Source organism: Elephas maximus, chromosome 1 (assembly GCF_024166365.1).
Source record: "Elephas maximus indicus isolate mEleMax1 chromosome 1, mEleMax1 primary haplotype, whole genome shotgun sequence".
In the NCBI taxonomy this organism is placed as follows: domain Eukaryota; kingdom Metazoa; phylum Chordata; class Mammalia; order Proboscidea; family Elephantidae; genus Elephas; species Elephas maximus.
Genome location: NC_064819.1, coordinates 108,656,571 through 108,678,016, shown reverse-complemented (window position 1 = coordinate 108,678,016; position 21,446 = coordinate 108,656,571). Strand labels below are relative to the sequence as shown.

The 21,446-nt window shown below is 47.7% G+C and overlaps 2 protein-coding genes across 8 annotated transcripts in view; one reads left to right on the top strand and one right to left on the bottom strand.

The window, feature by feature from the left end:
• Window positions 1-7,043, bottom strand: part of TMEM63B (transmembrane protein 63B) — a 27,411-nt gene extending 20,368 nt beyond the window's left edge. Inside the window, exons 1-2 of one of the 4 annotated variants that reach the window (XM_049893081.1) lie at window positions 6,883-7,043; window positions 6,302-6,355 (exon numbers count right to left, since the gene is read on the bottom strand). The gene's annotated coding sequence lies outside the window, so the exon portion shown is untranslated. Of the gene's footprint in view, window positions 1-5,075; window positions 5,167-6,301; window positions 6,356-6,882 lie in introns of those variants that run through there. The other 3 variants (XM_049893090.1, XM_049893100.1, XM_049893109.1) reach the window with 3 other exon arrangements.
• On the top strand, window positions 5,693-21,446 carry MRPL14 (mitochondrial ribosomal protein L14). 4 transcript variants are annotated; one of them, XM_049893133.1, is made up of 4 exons: window positions 7,115-7,208; window positions 10,909-10,971; window positions 18,731-18,823; window positions 20,931-21,446. In XM_049893133.1, coding segments are annotated over exons 1-4 (525 nt in total). In that variant the 5' UTR covers window positions 7,115-7,206; the 3' UTR covers window positions 21,298-21,446. The 4 variants fall into 4 exon arrangements, with proteins under 4 accessions (XP_049749106.1, XP_049749096.1, XP_049749090.1 ...); XM_049893149.1 differs by lacking the exons at window positions 7,115-7,208; window positions 10,909-10,971 and adding an exon at window positions 5,693-5,995; XM_049893139.1 differs by lacking the exons at window positions 7,115-7,208; window positions 10,909-10,971 and adding an exon at window positions 6,591-6,636.

Here is a 21,446-nt window from a genome sequence, read left to right as displayed (position 1 = left end):
ATGGCATGATTTCACTCACTTAGGGTTTTCAACTCCTTAAATCGCCTCTCTAATATAACTGGCTTTAAAACAAGGTGTTTTGCTCCAGAGCTGCCCCTCTGCCCTCAGAGTCAGGGTCAGAGGATGGAGTCAGAGTAGGAAGTCACTTAAAAAACAGGACTTCTAAGTTGTGTTACCTGCCTGGCACCAGTCATTCCTGCTTACCCTCACTTGTCTTCCCTGGCGCAGAAGCAGCTACACCTTTCTCCCCTCTAGCTCCCTCACCTCTCCCCAACAATCTTTGCACAGGGATCACCTGCGTGGCATGAGAACTACAACTCCCAGAGCGCCGTGTTTCTGCCTCCAGAGCAGGGCAAGCTGGGAATGCCATGCCCTCCAGTGAGTTTTTCCATTTGCAAAGGAGAGGAGAGTGGGCGAGGCCTCTTAGCCCATCCAAGGCCCTGGCAGCCAGGGTGCTGCCCTTCTGCCCAGATCCCTGCCACGGCTGTGGCTGTGCAGTTCATCACTCACTGCTCAAGGTGGATCTTGGGGGAAAAGGGATGGATGGACAAAGTCCCCATCTCCCCCTGAAGGGCAATGAGGCTCGGACACACCAGCTCTTGAAAGTGTCTGGGAACAGAGCTGAGCCAGCCCTGGGGAGGCTCCCAGGGAGGAGGAGGAGGAGGAATAGTGTGGCCAGGGCATTGGTGCCCCACCCCTGCCCTACTGGGGGCCCCTGGGGACTCCTGCTGCTGACAACACTGAAGTTCTGCCTTGGGGGGAGGGGGTCCCCAGGGGAGAAAAGAAACCAGACAAAGAGAGAGAACAACAAACCTAGAACGAATGACAGCAACGCTAAGGGCAAGGGTCCCTCAGCCCCCTGGGGTGACTCAGTGTTTCTCCTGCCCACCAGTTCCTATTTTCCCACCCCCCGTCCTCTTCCTGGTGCCCCAATTGCAGGGCAAGAGGCTCAAGCTCTCAGGTAAAAGGGGAGGCTGAGGTTGTTTATCTGTTTCATGGGTCCCAGGGAGTCTCTGAAAGCATGGTTTAGAAAGGCTAAGTGAGTAACTGCTCTGTGTGAGATATGGCTCCCTTTTCCTTCCCAGCCCAATCTGCCTTAAAAAACAAAGAAAACCCACTAATTTAGTCATTGTACTGAGCACTATTTATTGAGTGCCCACTGTTTCAGGAATAACACAGACACAATTTCATTCAGTCCTTGACAATTCTATGAGTTGGATGTCATTGCCATTTTAAGATGAAGCTAATGAGTCAGAATCGACTCAATGGCCATGGGCCTGTAAGTATAAAATACACAACTGATTCAACAATTTAGTATAAGAAGAGTAAAATACTTCATTTATGATTTTGATACTGATTATATGTTAAAATGATAATATTTTGAATATATTGGATTATATAAAATATATTAATAAAATTAAATTTACCTCCTTTAAAAAAAAAAAAGCTGACGCTATAGGGGCTCAGAGAGGTTAAGTAACTTCCCCAAGGTCACACTGTGAAAAAAATAATGGACCCTGAATTCAAAACTAGGTCAACTTCCTTCTATAGCTAGGACACTTTTCAGGGCACCATACTTTTCTAAAGTGCCCAGAACAGGACTCTGCAGACCACAGAAGCATAATAAATGCTTATTAAACATTCTTTGGCCAGAGAACACAAGGACACTATGGGGATGTGAGAGTTCAGGTATGTGAACGCATGCCGACGTGTGTCTGTGTGCAGGGGGAGCTAGGCGACTGCATGTCAGTTCACGGAAGTGAAGGGAGCTTTTGGCCTCTAAGTGGGGTGTGTGCATGGGTGTGTCTGGGAGCCTTGGTAAGTCAACGGAAAATGTGCAGAGCCATGGTGTGTCAGGGAAGGTGAAAGGTAAGTGCAGGTATCTTGGGTTTGTAGCAGGCCTCTACGCTAGTCTCCCTTCTCAACTCCCAGCTCCAGTGCACTCCAGAAATAATCGCTACAACCATTCCTACCTTTTGCCCCTCTCTTTCCCCAAACTCAGAGGCTCCACCAGGTCAGGATGTAATAAGTACAGTGCCCCCCTCCCCGAGTGCCATCCCCTTATACCTCCACTCCTAACCCATCCCACTGCCATCTACTCCCAGTGACCCCACAGGACAGAGTAGAACTGCCCCAGAGGGTTTCCAAGGCTGTGATCTTTACAGAAGCAGACTGCCACATCTTTCTCCCGCAGAGCAGCTGGTAGGTTCAAACCACCGAAGTTTTGGTTAACAGCCAAGTGCTTAACCACTGCACCACCAAGGCTCCTTCTCCACTCCTAAGGAAGGTAGAACATTCTAGGAACTTCTACATTAAGGGGACCCAGCAGGGAGAGTAAGGGTCCAGCTAGGTGCTTGGTAACTGAAATGCCCATGTCCATCTACTGCGCCCTCTTCACAGTCACAAAGCACTTTTCCTTTCTCAATTGCATCCGATCCTCTCACCCACCCCAAGTGGAAGGGAAGGCAGGGCACATGCTGATCACTAGGCCCATTTTACAGGGGAGGAAGAGCAGATAAGGGGTGGAGGCCAGGCTGTGGCTCTGCCTGCTGACAGGATTACTCTAACCTCTGTAATTGAGGGGGTGGAGTTGCTGGGCTGAGCTTCATCAAGGCCAGCTGCTCTCAAAGCCAGCACTGGGCTGAGCAGCTGAGAGGATAAAAGACTGAGGCAGAAATCAAGGGCGGATCATCCAATAGGCAAGGTAAGCATGGTGCTTATCTTGCTTACCAGATCATCTGTAGTGAACAATTTCGTATGGGTTTCACCACATCTTTGATGAACCCATGTGAAATTGTTTACAGGTTAGCAAGTAAGCACGAGTATGCCCGTGTTTACCTTGCTTACTGGGTCATCTGCCCCTGTTAAACCAAAACCAAACCTGTTGTTGTGGAGTTGATTCCGACTCATAGCAACTCTACAGGACAGAGTAGAACTACCCCATAGGGTTTCCAAGGAGTGGCTGGGGGATTCAAACTGCTGGCCTTTTGGTTAGCAGCCATAGCTCTTAACCACTGCGCCACCATGGTTCCTCGGCCCCCGTTAGGGATTGTAAATTTGAAAAGAGGCTTTGATTCTGTAGGAAGGTGATGTGGGGTTGGGAGAGAGAGAGAGAGAGATGCCAGCCATACCCGGAAGCAGAACATTTGATGTGGTGAAAAAATGTGAAATTGTTCACTACAGATGATGTGGTAAGCAAGGTAAGCACCATGCTTACCGTACCTATTGGATAACCTGCCCCTGGGCAGATATTGGGGGATAGAAGGGGTGAGCAATTCCTCCCCTCTACAGGGGTGCTTGAGCCAGTTATATCCTGGAATTTCTCTAGTCTGACACTGAGGCTCTGAGACTAGCTGGAAATGTGTAGAGAGAGTGACAGAAGCTAGCTAAATTTTAGGCTAACTTAAGGTTATTTTACCATTAAGAAGTGTGTGCATGATGCGGGTAGGGAGGTATAAGTTAAAAGTTTTTTTTTTTTTTTTTTTCCTCTTATAGAATTACTTGGGAAGATTAAATATAGGGCTTTGGATCATGGGAAGGCAGTATGGCCTGACCGCGGAAAAGAAGCCGAAGTGAGCTGTGTTACTATGTAACCTGGGCCTCAGTCTTCTAATCTGTAACTAAGGGATATTAACGTCCTTGCCCTAAGGCCTTTAGAAGGATGCTGTGCAAATATGTATCCACAAGTAAGAATAAAAGTAGTAGTTAAAGAATGCATTTATTAAATGCTTATATAACTCTTATTTTCTGTCAGGCACTGTTTTTAAGTACTTTACAAATATTAATTCAATTACTCCCCATCCTAATTCAGATGACACTGAGGTACAGAGAGGGTACATAAGGTGACCAAGGTCATACAGCCAGTATGTGGTAGATCCGCATATGGACCAAGGCGGCCTTGCTTGAATCTAAGCTCTTAACCACTGCACTTTGCTGCCTCTCCAAACACAGGAGCCACTTCTACCAGGGAGCCAGGGGTTGGCAGTTGTCAGCTTTTACTCTGGAGAAATGCTACACACTATTTCAACCCACTCAACTTCCCTCTTGCTTACTGCTCCTAGACCCTCCACCCAGGCTCTGAGACCCTTCGCTCAGGGACTGGGTTTGTGATTCGAGGTTCTGAGGTAGGCATAGGGGACAGGCAACACAGCCTGAGGAGTGGGAAGACAGACCGGCTTCTAACCTAGGCAAATTACTTAATCACCTGTATCTGTAAAATGGGGCTACTAATCCAGTTGTGTGGTTGTTTTGAGGATTAAACATGATTTACATAAAGCTCTTAATACGTTCAAGGCACATAATAGGCTATTTAAAAAAGAATAAGGTGTGGAATAAAAGGGGTTGGTTTAGTGGAGGAAAACTGGTAAGAATCAAAATAAAAGGAAAAACAGATTTTAATATAAGAGCCCCTCATTCAGGAGAAGCTTCTTGTTCAGATCTAAGGGATTATACTGTGCTAGGTACTCTGTTGGAAACCCTGGTGGCATAGCGGTTAAGAACTACAGATGATAACCAAAAGGTCGGCAGTTTGAATCCACCAGAGGCTCCTCGGAAACCCTATGGGGCAGTTCTACCCTGCCCGATAGGGCCACTATGAGTTGGAATCAACTTGACAATAATGGGTTTGGTTTTTTTAGGTTTGAGGTGCTCTGTCACTGAGTGGCAGGGAATACTCCCAAACTCTTCAAATATGCCTGATCCATCTGCAGCAGGGTGGGAGGTGGGACATGGCAGGGTGATGCCATGCCAGGATGGGTCAAAAGTTCAGAGAAGAGAACCTGTTATTGATCACTTGTCAGGCAAGGTGCCAGGCTCTTTTCCTGTGTTACCAAGTTTGAACCCCACGATAAACCTTGGAAGAAAGTGGTGGTAACCATACTTTTTAATAAAAACTGAGGCTCAGGCAGGTTTAGTAACTTGTCAAGGTCACACAGCTAATGAATGGTAGAATGGAATTTGAACCCAGGTCTCTAAAATCTGTATAATTGGAGGAAACTTGTACCATGTCCAAAAGGGGGCTTTCAGCTACCCACCACCTGCCTTCTGCTTTGCCACATTTCTACGCACCCACCTACCTACCCACCGGCCAGGATGTGTCTGGTGAGCCAACAGCAGGCCCCAGGATGTGCCACCCAGGGCGTGCCAGAGTCTGGACCTTTTGGTGCCCTGTAAGACAAGTCATGCTGACCTGACACTCTACCTGAAGCCTGGCAGACACTCCCATTCCCCTCCTCACCTGTGTCTGGGAGGCAGGACTGGGGGCCCCTCCTGGAGAGGGGTTGGGTATAGCCTCATTCTTCCTGGGCTGTTGCAGACTCAGGGAGAGGTAGAGAGTGGTGTTGGGTAGGGACAACCCAGCCCCCAGGGTGGTGAAGTGTTCAGGCTTGCCCTGAGCAGCCAGACCTCTGCCCAGGGGACCCAGGCAGGTAGTAGCACAGAGCTCCAAGGGCAGCCGGCCCCTCTGACCTCTTCTCCCCATTTCCCAAGCGCCCTTTCCTTTTCTGGGGGAATAAGAGGCCAAAGCCCTGCGACTGTCCGCCCCCGGCAGTGAAGAAGGCCAGGAAGAACAAAGCGTGGCCCCCTCCCCCCAGCAGGGCCTTTGCCCCACTCCCTGCTCGGCGGCTCAGTCCTTTCCCCACCGCACCCTCCAACGCAGGCCCGAGCGGCTCATGAATGAACTGCACTGTGTGGGGCGCAAGGAGAGGACACGCTCCCGGGGCCCGCCACCTCCCCGGCCTGCCGCCCAGTCCCCAGACCGGCCGCGGGCAGCGGCGGCCTCAAGCCAGCACCCGCGAACCCTGCTCCAACCCCGGGCTGGCTTCGGAGATATTCGGATCCGGGAGCAGGAGAAAAGATAAAAGCGACCGAGGGCATCGTACTCAGCGACCCCAGAATCCAAAACTCGGGGGCGGGGGCAGCTGGTTCCCCACAGCGGCGACGAGCTGGTGGGGCGCAGCTGGAACCCACCGAGGGCGCGCGCACCTAGACTGGGCAGGTAGGAGGAGAGTGGCGCTAGGAGGTCGGGGCCGGGGGTCCCACCCCTTGGGATCTCCAGGGAGGTGGGGACAGAAGGCGGCGCACATCTGGACACTCGGCAGGGTCTGAGGACTCACATCTGGATCGGGATGGTGCGGGGTTGGGGACAGCGCGCGCCACCGCTGGGTCCCGCGGGCCCGGGTACCTCCGGGTCCCGCAGGAGGTTGAAGGGAGGGGACGCGTAGCTGAGTCCAGCTCTTTTCTTTGGGTGGTGGGGGGATCCTCAAAGAAAAGAGAGGGGGCTGGGGAGGGGTCGCGTACTCACCCCCAGGCGCAGACTCGGCTCCGGCTCCGAGCCCCGGGTTGGGGCGGGGCGGGGCTGGGGGAGGGGGAGGGGGAGTCGCTGGGCGGCTGGAGCTCCGGGCTCCTGCGGCGGCCGCGGCAGTGTATGGGGGAGGGGGAGCGGGAGGAGGGAGGGGAGCAGGGGGCGGGGCCCCGCAGGTCCCGCCCCCCACGCCAGCACACGCAGGGCGCGCGCACTCTCAGATCACCGCCCCCGCCGGGCCCGGCGCGCAGGCGCAGGGGAGGGGCCACGCGGGGGAGGGGAGGGCGGGGCTTGGCCGGGGTCCCGAGACGGGGTTTTCCCGGGCGGCGAGAGCGGTATGGCGGGGCCGTCACGTTCCTAACTCTTCTTCCCCCATCTCCTTCTTCTCTGCTGTAGGGGAGGCTCAGTTCTCAGGGGTGGGTAAGGGGAGGCCGCAGCAGAAGGGTCGTGGGCCGTTTGGGGTCGAAGTGCCAGTGGAAGGGGTCCTGGGGAGCGCGGGCCTGACCCGGACGCTCCTCATCTCGACCCCGTGGGCGCCGGTGGTCCCCGCGGCCTCTGCGTCCCCCGCGGCCCGCGCTCACCTGCCTTCCCAGGAGTGGGGCCGGCCTGGGGAAAGGTGGGCTGCGCTCGGGCCTTGGCGAGCCGCTTTAGTCCCTGAACTAGGCCGGCCACGCCGGCGCGTCTCCTCGAGTGTCTCCTTCCCTCCTCAGGATTTGGGGCTTGAAGTGGCTTTGACTCGTTTGCCAGGCGCTTCTGTGCAGTGGGACGTGAGCGAGTTTCCTGGTTTCGCGTCAATCAGGCCGATGAGCGGCTCCCCGGATCCAGGGGGTTTCCTGGTTTCTCATTTCACCAGAGGCTGGATCTGCCAACGACGAAGGCTGAGAAGATGAACACCGCGCTGAGAGATGTGTGCATACTCTGTCTATAGCTCACCCACACAAATCACAAAGGCATGAGGAGCACCAACCTGTTCATTTCACTTGGGCTTCCTGAAAGGCATTCTTTTCATTAAGCTTGAGGGGAGGTGGTTTGGGCATGTAAAGGAAGTATTGCTTTCCACCGTGGGCAGTGAATCAACTTTGTCACCGTGAGAGATTGAATGGATTGAATTTATAGAGATTTAAAAAGGCATACGACAGATTCTCCCTGGGTTACCTGGGAAAAGCGGGGAGTTTAGGAGATACTTAAACCTAGGTTGCTGGTGATGGTGGGGAGCTGGCTAGCTGTGGCTGCCAGACATAGGAGGGAGACAGCCTACCTGGGAGTGTCTGCTGTGATTGGTCAGCGTCTTTGCTGTCCACTGGCTTTTTTTTCCCACCGCGATGATGATAGTGTTTACAAGCTGATCTCTTATTTTGATGAACGGTGACCACCAAGAGTGGCTTCAGTTCCAAGTTCAGAGGATATCTTAGGGCGATAGTTTTGGAGGTTCCTGTAATCACAATCAGTCCAGTAAGTCTGACCTTTTTTAGGAATTTGAGTTTTGTTCCTACAATTTTCCTCCCATTCTAACCTGGACCTTGTATTGTGTCCCGGGTCAGAACAGTTGTTAGTGGTAGCCAGGCACCATCTAGTTCTTGTCTCAGCCTAGAGGAGGCTGTGGTTCGTGTGGGCAGTTGGTGCTGTGGACTAATTGCTTCCTTGAGTCTTTGGTTTCCTTCACTCTCCTTTGCTGCAGAGGGGAGAGACCCATAGTTGTATCTTAGATGGCTGCTTGCAAACTTTTAAGACCGCAGATGCTACTCACCAACCTAGGATGTAGAGCATTATCTTTCTGAGCTGTGTTAGGCCAGTTGATGTCCACTGGCTTTTTAAAGAGTTCATTAATAGCTTGTGGGATGCAACTGTAGGGTTCAGTTTATGGCAGTGTATTTCAAACTGTGAGTCATATTAGTGAGGTGGAAATCAGTTTAGTGGATCACAACTATCATTTTAAAAATAATGAAATAGAATAGAAAATGTCAAGAGTGCATTGCATTTGGTAAATATTGTTCCTTGACACTAACTTGTTTCAGGTATTCATGTATGAATATATTTAGCAAGTGTTGTGCAAAATGTTTCTGTACATCACAGAGAAGTTTGAAAAGCATTGGTCTTCTGTATGCTTTTATTAGCCCTCTTGCCTTCCTTAGCCTGAGTTTTCAGTCAGTTAAAATCGTCCGTTAGAATTCAGTTAGCAGACTAGGAACATATGGTCAAGTGTGGGTCTCATTCTTCAGAAAGGTTACTTACTGCCCAAGAAGAAAGACAGTTTACTTTTCATTCAGTACAATTGAAAAACAAGGCTTTTGTTGAGGATAGAAATATATCTAGGATTTGTCTGTATTGGGAAGTAAAAAAAAAAAAAGTTGTTGCAGTGGAGTCATTCCAACTCACAGTGGCCTCATGTGTGTCAGAGTAGAACTGTGTTCCATAGGGTTTTCAGTGCCAGATTTTTTTGGAAGTAGCTTGCCAGACCTTTCTTCCGAGGTACCTCTGGGTGGACTTGAACCTCCAACCTTTTGGTTAGCAGCCAAGTACATAACTGTTTTCACCACCCAGGGACTCTGTGTTAGGAAGTAGATTAGCCTAATTAGGGAAGTGTGGTTTTTCATCAGGAGTCCCGGGGTGGTGCAAACGATTAAGCACTGGACTACTGGCCAAAAGGTTGGCAGTTTGAACCCACATAGACACCTCAGAAGCAAGACCTGGTGATCTGTTTCCAAAAGGCCACAGCCTTGAAAACCCCTTGGGTGCGGTTCTGTCTGCACACATGGGATCACCGTGAGTCAGACTGGACTCAAGGGGAACTAACAAGTTTTTCATCTGTGATTGAAGATGGGGATGAAGCCGGGTTTGGTACGCTGCCTGGTGGGAGAAGTCTTTGTCGGTTTGGATTTGTTTTGGGTAGGAACAGTTTAGATGAAAAGGAATCTGGTCGTTATTTTCTTGGAAGAAATTGTTTATTCTACCCTTTGAGCCTTTTGGGTGTATATTTTCTGTGGAACTTTTAAAATATTATGTTGATTTGATGGTTGTAAAAGTTGATATGGTCTGTTGCTTGTATGGAACGGTAATGTTCACTTTGAGTCCAAATAGCACTGATAATGGGTATCTGGAAGCTGGAAATGGAGGCTATAGTTACCTGCTTTTTAGCCTTCTGAGGATCACTTAAATGTCTTTTTTTTTAATTCAATGTTACAGTTGTGAATCTGAACATGCGGTAGGTGCCTGACCTGTTTCTGCCTGTGCCTAATTGGGAACACCACATAATAACAACAGACCTAAAGAAGTGTGTATGCCATCAAATGACACTTTCCAGGCAGAAAGAAGAGGGAGCATTTTAGACAGCCTGAAATGAGAACGGAAATCAGTGCACTGTGGAATCCGTGAAGGGACAGTGGCCAAAATGTTTTATTATTGCTCCTGAATAGCAAGGGTGAAAACCTTTTCTGGAGTCCATTTTGCAGGTACTAAACACAGTTGTTTAGACTCTCCTCAGGCCCTTAGCTACCACTTGTCTGTTGACTTTGTCATACTGTGTTAGTTTATGTGGTGCTAGGATGCTGGAAACTATGCTGTCGATATTTCAGAAACCACCGGGCTCACCTATGGGGGACAGGTTTCAGCAGACTAAGCGCAGGCTAGGAAGAAAGGCCTGGCAACCTGCTTCTGAAAATTAGCCAATGAAAACCTTATGGATCACAACAGAATATCGTCTGTCTCACTTGCTTTGGGTATGTCATCAGGAGCAAATGATCCTTGGAGGAGGACATCATGTTTGGCAGAGTGGAGGGCCAGGGAGGGTGAGGGAGAGGCCTGGTGAGATAGATTGGACTTGAAAATGCTGGTGATCATGAGGATGATGCAGGACCAGGCAAGGTTTTGTTCTCTTGTGCATAAGGTCACCATGAGTCAGAGTTGACTCCACGGCCGCTGTCTTTCAGCCTTATAGAATCTTAGAGGATGTAAGAGTCCTTTAAACCCTTTCTTGCCCTGATCCTGTTTTCAGGGATTTTGACACCTAGACCCACCTAAGATGGGAGGTTTTCCTATTGTTTGTGTTACTTGGATAGTTCTTGTGGCTATGTAGGGACTTGGGAGGGTCTTGAAAATCAGGTTATGGTTTAGCCTTCCTTTGTAGAGGCTAGTGGCTTTTCTTGAGTTGATTTTATGTGTATTTTCAAAGGCAGCCATTGTGTGAGAAAGGACTCCAGTTCAGATCTCAGAAATGTTGCTCTGGATCAGGTAAGGTGCTGTCTTAATTAAGAAAAGTACCAGGAAATTTATTACTCACCAGTAGAACACAACTCAGAGTAAGAAAGCTTGCCTCCTCAAAAACTTAAAAATCATCCATGTCTTTAGAAAAGATGGAGCGCTTCTCCACGTCCACTTTAGGCTGAAAAACACTTTCAAAGCTGAGTGGTCTTAAAGAGATGCTTGTGTGCTGCCCTGAGAACCAGGGAGCCATGCTGTTCTCCCCAGCCAGGATCTGGGAAACAAACTGCTGCTTCTGTAGGCCTGGCTCCCACTGAATGGTTCAGAGAGGGACTCCCCACATTAAAACAATGCCTTACATGAATGAAGATAAAGCACTTTCATTTTTGTGTCTGTTTTACTCTTCTCAGGGACCCCTGGTTGACAGAGTCATTGAGGCCTGGAGAAAGAAGGAGAGGATGGGGGTGGAGAAGGTATGGTTTCCATCAGCAGCATTCCTGCTTTGAGTCAGGGACCCCCTAGGTTTTTCTTTCTCCCAGCTGCCCACCTGACATCTCCACAAACCTGGTTCTTTGCCACTGACTAAGTGTAGGTCCTAACAGAAAGAGTTGCCATTGACTGCTGTCAAGTCAGCTCCAACTCATGGCATCCCCATTCAGAATGGGATTGTACTGTTGTGAGCCATAGGGTTTTCATTGGCTGATTTTTTGGAAGTGGATTGCCAGGACTTTCTTCCTGGTCATTTTAGTCAGAAGCTCTGCTGAAACCTGTTTAGCATCATAGCAACACATAAGCCTTCACCTGTCCGACGGGTTTAGCTGCACCTGAGGTACTCTGGCTGGGAATCAAACCCCAGTCTCCTGCATAGAAGGTGAGAATTCTACAACTGAACCACCACTGCCCCCAATAGGAAGAGGGGTTGTCGTTAGGTGACGTTGAGTTGATTCCAACTCATAGCGACCCTATATAACAGAGTAGAACTGCTCCGTAGAGTTTCCTAGGCCATAGTCTTTACAGGAGCAGATCATCAGGTCTGTCTTCCCACGGAGCCACTGGTGGGTTTGAACCGCCAGTCTTTCAGTTAGCAGCCAAGTGCTTAACTGTTAATGCCACCAGGGCTTCTTAACAGGAAGGACGTATGTGTATAATTAAGCAGAATTTTGCCTTGTACAATTTTTCTGAGTTTGACCATACTGAGATTGTTAAATATTTCTGGACTATGGGTGGCAGGAGGTGGAGAGCAAAGCTAGAGCAGATAAAATCTATATGTTGAAAAACTAGCTTGAATAATTGAGAATTACCAGAAAAACTAAGAACCTCTGCTTTAAATACTTCTGTAGCAAGGTGAGGAATAAGTTAAACAAATACAGGGCATGAATTCTGGGAATGTTTTTTCTTTGTAAATCAACTTGAGAAGTGGGTTCTTTTGCAAATGGTTACTGCACTCAGCTGCTAACAAAAAAGTTGGAGGTTTGAGCCTACCCAGAAGTGCCTTGGAAGAAAGGCCTGCTGATCTGCTTCTGAAAAATCAGCCATTGAAAACCAGCCCTGTGGAGCTCAGTTCTACTCTGCCACACATGGGGTCACCATGAGTTGGAATCAACTCTATGGCAGCTCGTTCTGGTTGGTGGTAGAAGGAGCCCATCGGGCTATTGAGGGGTGCTTTGTTTACCGAGAGTGGCACTGTGAGCTCACACCTCAGCGGGGCGAATCAGAATCAGCTTCAGTTTTAGACTGAGGCGCTGCTGGATGTAGTGCCCATATTTATTCAAAAAGCAGCTTTTAATTCCTGAGTAAATTGAGATTATGTGGCAGCCTCATTCGGAATACTTTTTATCGGGGGGGGGAAAGAGTACGGGCCGTACGTGTGGGGTGTCTGTTTCCAGGCAGGTTTCAGTGGTTAAAGCAGCCTCTTCATACAGGCATTGTACGGGGTGGACTAACAGCCTTGGGCTCTAGTTGGGACTTGGCCGCCCGCTTGGACAAGTTGACAAGTCTGCTAGCGGGTCTGATTTCATTCTGACTATTGAACCAGCAGAGCTGTTGAAAATTCTTAGCCAGTTGAGCTCCTTGCACACCATTACTCTTTCTTGTCTTTGTTGTTTGCACTGGGTGCTCAAGAATGAAATCATCACAGAACGGGAACTGTGTGGAAGTGCTTTGAGAACTGTAATATGTTGTACTTGGGTAAGGTTGGATAACAAAACAGTAGCAAGCCTTTAATAAAGGATAGTACTTACCCAGTCTTACTGGTCCAGAATGATGTGGGGAGATACCTGCCAGTAGACGGGGAGGGGTTGTGTCTGGATGACAGGTTGGAGGGTCTTGGGAGTTTCTTTTTGGACTCCTTGAAGCATCCAGACCTCTGCTTTTCCGTACTTTGATTAAGAAGAAAATTTACACCTTCATACTCAGTGGAACTTGTCCTTTTTGTGCCTGGGTTTTGCATTTGATTTCTCTTAATGTTTATCTTTCCCCTTTTGTTACATACTACCAGAATCTCACTTTAAGTATTCCTTTGTGATTGTGCTGATATTTTTGTTTTGTCCTTTTTCTAAAGGGCCCATTCCTCTTGAAAGGGCTTAAAAATGTATAACAAACAGGCACCTAAAAATTGAAATTGTTTGTGTAGAAACAATGTATAATTATATGTAGGGCTGTGATACTAAGTACAACATTTTGCTGATCTTCAAAGGTCATATAATGGGGACTTTCCACAAACCACCAAAGGTGTAGGTTCTTTATGCTTTTCCAGGTTAGTCACTATTAGTAAAACTTGCTAAAATGAGTTTTCTTTGCATGGGTGGCACCCCCAAATCACTGGGAGCCTGAGTGAAGGGAACAAGAAAACCACCAACCTGGCAAACCTGGTGCATCTCTGGAGCCAGAGGATGAATTGCTGATTAATTTTATTAATTTAACAAATATTCACTAAACTCCAGTTAAGTACCAGCCACTGTTCTGGACTCTGAACACACAGTGCTGAACAGGGCCAGCAGAGTCCCTGCCTTCATGGAGCCCACGTTCTATGGCACCTATAAGTTGATGCCAAGTGAGAAATTCACCTCCATGTCTCCAAAATCCATGGTCCTCCCTGGGCTTCACAGCTACAGGGAAGTGTTGATAAATCAAGATGGAACAGGAGCGGGGACTCTAGGATTGCACTGGATCATTTCTTTTTCCTCCCTCCCTCCCCCCCTCCTACCTTCCTTCTTTCCCTCTCTCCTTCTGCTTCCCTCTTTCCTTCCTTCCCCTTCCTCCCTCCTTTCCTCTTCTTTATTTATTTTTGCTTTGAGAGGAGGGGTTGTGATTCGTACCATAAAAAGGGAGAGTAATGCTCAGCGTTGACCAGGAAGTGGCATGAAAAGCCAACTCTAGTTCTGGAATCGTCCAAATACCTGGCTTCCTTTAAGTGAGAGTGTTGTAGAGGAGGAAATGTCATCCCGGTTAGCCTCCTGTGCAAACATAAGACTCAGAATAACATTACTTGTGAAAGAAACCATTATATATAGACCGGATCTGGAGTGAGTCAGGGCCTGTGTCCACAGGCTGGATTTATGCTGGGAAATAACATCAAGCTCAAAGTTGCTTTGAGATAAATTTCTGCCTCCATTACTCTTCCCTGATCGAAACCAGTTATTTAGTGATGGGATGAGGCATTTTCCACAGTGGGCAGTGTAGGCATCAGGCCAGGCAGATGGTCCTGGACCCTGTAACCATAACATGGGCTACTTCCACCAGCAGCACCATCCACGTCTTACAGCATGCTTGTGTGCCATGTCCAGGTTCCTGGTATGCAGATGGGAGCTCTGCAGTGTCCAGATTTCTGTGTGGAGCCATGGGTCTGGGTGGGAGTCTGTCTTTCTGTTGGCTACCCCATTTGTTTTATTCAACAAATATTTATGGTGCTCCTACCATCAAGTTCTGTGCTAGAATCCGCTAGGGCCTTTCGCTGGGGTGAGAGTGGAGGGAGATTGTATAAGGGACAGACTTACAGTAAATGAATACATTTGGTTCTTTTGTGCTTTCAAGTTCACAGGAATACCTACTTTCTGCTGGCTGCTTGGTGTCTAAGTTCTTTGGGTCTGAGTCTGGAGGTCAGTAACATCTACCAAAGAGCCAGCGAGAAGTCACTGAATCGAGTCTTGTGAGAGTAGACGTGCTCCCTGGAGTCATGGAAATGTTACTCTTGTGACCCAGGGCTGTAGCGATAATTCTCACGCCATGAGTCTGCGGGTTCCTGAATTCCTGGGTTTCCGAATTCCTCTAGCGACTTCAGGTGCCGTGATATCAGGATCTCTGGTTTCTGAGTCTTGGAGAGTGAGTAGCAGGAAATAGGATGTTGAGGGATGTCAGTTTTATCTCAAAAAACAACAACAACAAAAAAAAAATCCAAATTTTTTCAGTGTCTGAGTCCAGTTAGTGAAAGGTGGAGTGGTGAGAGGAGACCTGTGTGGCCTCGGCGTGTAGGACAGGTGGGACCGATGCCATAGTTGAACACAGTCTTCTCACAGGGGTTGCTTCTTGGGGGAGGCGTGTTTGGAGCTGGGTCGCCAGATTTGCTGGGTGGAGATGAGCGGAGGTTGTGGGGGTGGCTTGTGAGCAAGGCTCCAGGAGGAGGCCCGGCCTTGGGAAGGCTCCCTTTCTGTTTGTGCACAGACAGCCCTGCAGATTTTAGGGGGTGCCTTGTGTAGTGGGGTTTTCTATTGTACTCAAGTCAGCAAAGTTCTGGGAAGCCCCTAGACGCCTCTGCATTTCTTGGCCAAACATCAGTGTTCTTGAGGAAGCAGCTCAAGTGTGGAGAGGCAGGTGTCGCATCTCTCAGGAGAGGGAACGTGGGTGGTGCTGGGTTAATCTTGAGGGTTCTGTGGAATAGGTGAGCAGCCTCTCCTCGCCCAGGATCCGGTGAGAAAGCTTGGCTGGGATTGGAGGTCACCACAGCCTGGACCAGAAGGGCTGCTTTCCGAGCTATGTTTTCTTTTTTAAGCCAATTTTTATTTCTCAGAATGTGGAGCACTTCTTGCAACTACACTAAAAATTGTCTTCAAAACTAAGATTTGAGTAGAGTGAACGATTTTCACCTGGCATTTGTCAGCATTTCAGTTGATTCGGCAGAGCATTGAGTTGAGCGTGAGCGTGTCTGTGACATCAGAGTGTTCTTGATGGCCCAAGAATGGTTTAACAATTGGAACAATATCAGTATTTAAATTAAAATCATCTGGTTTACTCTTTTGATTAAGAGCATGGGTTCTGGAAGCAGACTACTGGCGTTCAAATTTCAGCTTTGTCACTCCTAGCTGTGTGACCTTGGGCAAATTATTCAACCTCTTTGGGCCTTATTTCTTCATATATAAAATGGGCGTAAAAATAGTACCCACTTCATAGATTTTTTTGTGAGATTCAAATTAGCGGCTACATGTAAAGCACTTAGCCCAGTACCTGACACGTTGTAACTGCCTAATAAGTGATCCTGAGGAAAGAAAACAGAGACCAGCTGACCCTTGAAGTTGCTTTACACCCTGAGTTTGTTTGTGGGAAATGAGCTTAGCACAGCGGTGTGAGGCTGCTGAGTGTGGCGGAAAGACTTTTGGACTAGAAGCTGGGTCTACTGGTTCTGCTCCTGACTGGTTGTGAAGCTTTAAATGAGTTATTTAGTTCCTCCATATCTTTGTTTTCTGATCTATGAAATGAGATGGGACTAAATGATTATGATGATAGCTAATGGGTATTAAGGGCTACATATTGAGTGCCAGGTACTGTGCTAAGTGCTTTACATGGCTTATCTTGTTGAATCTTCGTAACTACCTTCTGAGTAGTTACCATTATTAGGTCTTGGCTGAAAGCAGATGATACCAGAAAGGTGTTTACCTGTGTTTTATTCAAGGGCATTTGACTATGTGAATCATAACAAATTATAGATAACATTGTAAAGAATGGGGATTCCAGGACACTTAACTGTGCTCATGTGAAACCTGTACATAAACCAAGAGGCAGTCATTCAAACAGAACAAGGGGATACTGCATGGTTTAAAATCGGAAAAGGTATGTCAGGCTTGTAACCTTTCACCATACTTATTCAATCTGTATGCTGAGCAAATAATCCAAGAAACTGAACTATATGAAGAATGCAGCATCAGGATTGGAGGAAGACTCATTAACAGCCTGTAATATGCAGATGACACAACCTTCCTTGCTGAAAGCGAAGAGGACTGGAAGCACTTACTGAATAAGATCAAAGACTACAGCCTTACCTGTGGATTACGCTTCAACATGAAGAAGACAAAAATCCTCACAATTGGACCAATAAGCAACATCATGATAAATGGAGAAACAATTGAAGTTGTCAAGGATTTCATCTTACTTGGATCCACAATCAACACCCACAGAAGCAACAGTCAAGAAAAACGGCATATTATATTTGGCAAATCTGCTGCAAAGGACCTCTTTAAAGTGTCGAAGAGCAAAGAAGTCACCTCGAAGACTAAGGTGTACCTGACCCAAGCCATGGTATTTTCAGTTGCCTCATATGCATGTAAAAACTAGGCAATGAATAAGGAAGACCAAAGAAGAAGAATTGATGCATTCGAATTACGGTGTTGCTGAAGAATATTGAATATACCATGGATTGTCAGAAGAGCGACCAAGCCTGTCTTGGAAGAAGTACAACCGGAGTGTTCCTTGGAAGTGAGGATGGCGAGACTTCATCTCAAATACTTTGGACATGTTACCATGAGGGACCAGTCTCTGGAGAAGGACATCATGCTTACTTGGTAAAGCAAAGGGTCAGCAAAAAAGAGGAAGACCCTTGATGAGATGGATTGACACAGTGGCTGCGACAGTGGGCTCAAACATAGTGACAACTGTGAGGATGGCACCGGACTGGGCAGTGTTTCATCTGTTGTATGTCAGTCGCTATGAGTGGAACCAACTCAATGGCATCTCACAGCAATAACTACAACAGATGGGGAAACCGAAATTCAGAAGTTGTCCAGGGTCACCTAGCTAGTAAAGGGAAACCTGGCTTCATGTGATAGTCTTTGGTTTTGTAGTGTCAAATGTTACTAGTTGTAGAAGTTAGCTGCCTTCTTTTGATTTAATTTTCTGATCATGATTATATTTTGGCCAGTGCTTCATGAGCTGTCTTAAGGAAAACACTGGAGTGTAAAGATGTAGATTGGAGATTAAGCTGCAGTCAAGCATATAGGGAGTGTCTAGGTATTCCTGTGGCAGTAAATAGTGGTTGTTTTCCTCCACCCTTATTAAATAAGATCTTATCTGAGGTGCCTTGAACTCCTGGAAGGCAAAGTTATGTGTAAATACTTCAGTGGTCAAGTCTCAAGAGTCTTTCTCAGCAGAGCTCTTGAATGAGGCCCTCTGCAGCCAAACATCCAGATGGAAGAATAGGCATGTTATGCAGCTAGAATTACTAGCTGACTGTCAGTTTTTCTTAAATATGCCCTTAAACTGGGGACTGGCATGTTAGTTAGGGAACAATGGGGTTGAGTTTCTGCAAGCTGGAGTTGTGAATCTTGGGTTGGTTTTTGGTTTTTCATCCCAAACCTGCTCTCCTAAACCCTGCTCTCAGCTATAATATGGTGCATGTGGTTTTTCCATGTTCCAGTGTTGTTTGGGAGCTTAGCCCAAATGTAGACCTTGGTCAGTGACTTAGCAAAGGCAGCTTTTAGCTCTGCTTTGCTAGCTTTGAGCTATACACACGTTCTAGCTTGTACATTTGGGGAAAAGGTGACATGGTAACAGCTTGGGCCGCAAACTTGGCCAGTTGTTTAGATAACATGCTTTCTTTCAGGGAGTTAAAGTTCAAGTTTCAGAAGGCACACAAGTGTCCACAAGGACAATAGTGTGAAGTATTTCCTCCTTAGTGGACTTGGGAAGTGGTCACTGGCTGGATGTATACCAGAAGATTCCTGCTTTCCTTCTACCTGTGGAAGTGATACAATGATGAAGGTGTCCTCGGTGTTGTTGTGGGCCATTCCAACTATCCAGCCCCAGTGTTAGAACGTGAATCGGCAAGACTGGAGCTGGAGTTCCTTGGACTGTCTAATCATCTGTATCTCTTCCAACCATCGAGATTCATATTTAGTGACTGATGATCTTGCACTAGAAGGGCTGTCTCTCCCACACAAGTCCCCAAGACTCTTTTATAAAGAAAACTGGCTCTAGTAAGGACTCCAACTTAGAAATAAATCTGTTTTTTTTTCCTTTTTCTTGCAGGATTTGCCATCTTGGGATCTCCATGGCTTTCTGTCCTGGGCTCTGGGGCACTCTCGCCCATGTAAGCAAAGCCCTCAGCCAGCGCTGCTTCAGGTAATTTTCCCTACCGAGAAAGCCCTCCTGAGCATGCTATGTTTTCTCTCCCTTCAATTCAGACTTCATCTAGAAGCAATTGGGAGATAGACATCAAGGGTACGCTAAATTATTGAGCAGTAGGTGAGTGTTTTGAGCCAGGGCTGGGGATTGTGATGACTAGAAGGGGAATAGAGAATCAGGGAGATGGGCATGGGGGTCAGGAGAATCTCAGGGAATCAGGCTGAGCTGGGATTTGTTGAGGTCACAGTGGTGGGTATAGGTTAGGAGATGATGCTGCTGTTGGAGGTGGGATAGGGAATGGGATATGGTAGAATTTTCAGTCTTCGTAAGATTTTTGTAGTGAATCTGACATCTCTGGACCCTGTCATTCCCCCAGTGTATTAAAACTCTCTCTTTTAAGAACAAAATAGTAATAATAATTACCCTAGCAATACGTGCTTATTGCCTACACCTGAAGCATGATGGAAGTGTGACAACCTCCCCTTCTTTTAGAGGTTAAGCCAGGAACGGAGAGCACAGGTTGCATTCCTGTTGGCAAACACGCCTTCTGACCCCCTTTGCACACTCATTCCTCAAGTCTTTATTGAGTACTATGCCTGGTTGGTATGCCTGGCTTTGGCCATACAGAGATGAATAAGAATCACTCCCTGTGTGAGGGAGCTCACAGTTGGCCAATGTAGCAGACTTGAAAACAAATAACTACAAGAAAATGTGACGAGTATAGTAATGGAGGTTCATAGGGTGCTTTGGGATGCCTGAGACAGGAGCTGCAAATGGAAGACGTGGAAAGGGAAATGGAGAGGCAGCCTTCCCAAAGGAGAAGGGGGAGTAGGCTCTGGGCAGGGGGGCAGAGAGAAAGGACAGAGGTATTTAGGAGGTAGTGTGAGTAAGATGTGGTGGCCAGTGGATATTGGTGGAGAGAGGCTTATGGCTTGGGAGCTGAAGTCTGGAGAAGCTGTTGTCTAGATAGAAATGCAGCAACGGGAGAAGGTTTGCAAGGGGAGACAGTGAGGTCTGTTTGGGCCCTCTAGAGTTTGTAGTCTCTGTAGGACTGTTGTGGAGAGTTCAGGAGAGTGGAAATATAGAGTGTGGGAGAGACGTGGGGCTGGAGTTGGAATTTGCTAGTTGGAAGCAATGGGGATGATAGACTTGCCCAGAGTAGGCATGTAGAATGAGAACACCAGCATTCAGGTGCCAGCATCAGAAAAGTAGAAATCCCACATCAGTCAGATCGCTTAATAGTTTATCTGCCTTTTAATTGGTACTCTTTAAAAAAATAATTCCTTTCTGGTGAGAAAAAAATGTTCAAACAAAAGATTGTTACCTTGACTTACTTCCAGTTTCTGCTGTGTTGTGTAAAAGGACTCCTTTAGCAAACTTACTTATTTTTGTCTTCTGGTTCCCCAAAACATCTAGATGAAAAAAAATTGTTGCTCTGGGGAGCAGATTTTGTAGAATAAACATTGAATAAGGCTTGGCCCATAAAAGGGATTCCTTTACGTCTTCGGAGTCCTTTTGGAAACAGAAACCTTTAAGTTAAGGCTGTCATGGAGTTCATTGTAACAGAAAAACTGGATTCTCTTTAAACCCATCCAAACTGACATCTTTACTCAACAGCAGAAGCTGGTGATTGCCAAGGAGACTGTTTTTGGTACAGATAAGTAAGAACTAGTCGTTTTTATTTCTTATTTCACTTCGAATAATTAATTGCCCCAGATGTATTGTTGTTCTATGCCATTGAGTTCAACTCGAGTGACCCCCAGGTGACAGAGTAGAACTGCCCCATAGGGCTCCCTAGGCTGTGATCTTTACGGGAGCAGATCTCCAGGTCTTTCTGACACAGAGCCACTGGGTGGGTTCGAACTGCTACCTTTTAGTTATCAACTGAGTGCTTAACCATTGCACCACCAGGCCCCCTTGTTCAGATAAGTATTCCCAACCTTCTGACTTCTGTCAAGGCTCCCAAGGACCCACCCAAGTTGTACTGTGCCCAGGTTGTGTGTTGCGGATGCACACTCTGTCCCAGGCCTTACCTCTTAGGAGGCCTGTGCACCTTGACCAGGAGAGACATTGATCTCAGACTCCTTTTTCTCTCTCTCGCCAGCACCACCGAGAGTCTCAGTGCCATTCAGAAGATGACCCGGGTGCGTGTGGTGGACAACAGCACCCTGGGGAACACCTCGTACCACCGCCCTCCTCGCTGCATCCACGTCTATACCAAGAATGGGGTGGGCAAGGTGGGTGACCAGATACTGCTGGCCATCAGGGGAGAGAAGAGAAAGGCGCTCATTGTGGGGCATCGCATGCCTGGTCCCCAGATGACCCCCAGGTTCGACTCCAACAATGTGGTCCTCATTGAGGATAATGGGAACCCTGTGGGGACCCGAATTAAGACACCCATCCCCACCAGCCTACGCCAGAGAGAGGGCGAGTATTCCAAGGTGCTGGCCATTGCTCAGAACTTTGTGTGAGGACAACCCAGGCCACGGGTTGCAGTGGGCTCTTGAATGCGGTAGTTACGAGAACTGCACCTCCACTGAGAGGGAACTTGGGGCCAGGTGGCTGCTCCCTTCACATTGGGCATAATGGTGTCCTGTAAGAAAATAAACCTTTGCATGTA

Excerpts from the sequence above, each read along its gene's own strand:
- MRPL14 (XM_049893123.1), top strand. The coding sequence starts at position 10,862 with ATGAAGATAAAGCACTTTCATTTTTGTGTCTGTTTTACTCTTCTCAGG. Across the intron at positions 10,972-18,730 it reads AGAGGATGGGGGTGGAGAAG|GATTTGCCATCTTGGGATCT; the intron begins GTATGGTTTCCA and ends TTTTTCTTGCAG. Across the intron at positions 18,824-20,930 it reads CTCAGCCAGCGCTGCTTCAG|CACCACCGAGAGTCTCAGTG; the intron begins GTAATTTTCCCT and ends CTCTCTCGCCAG.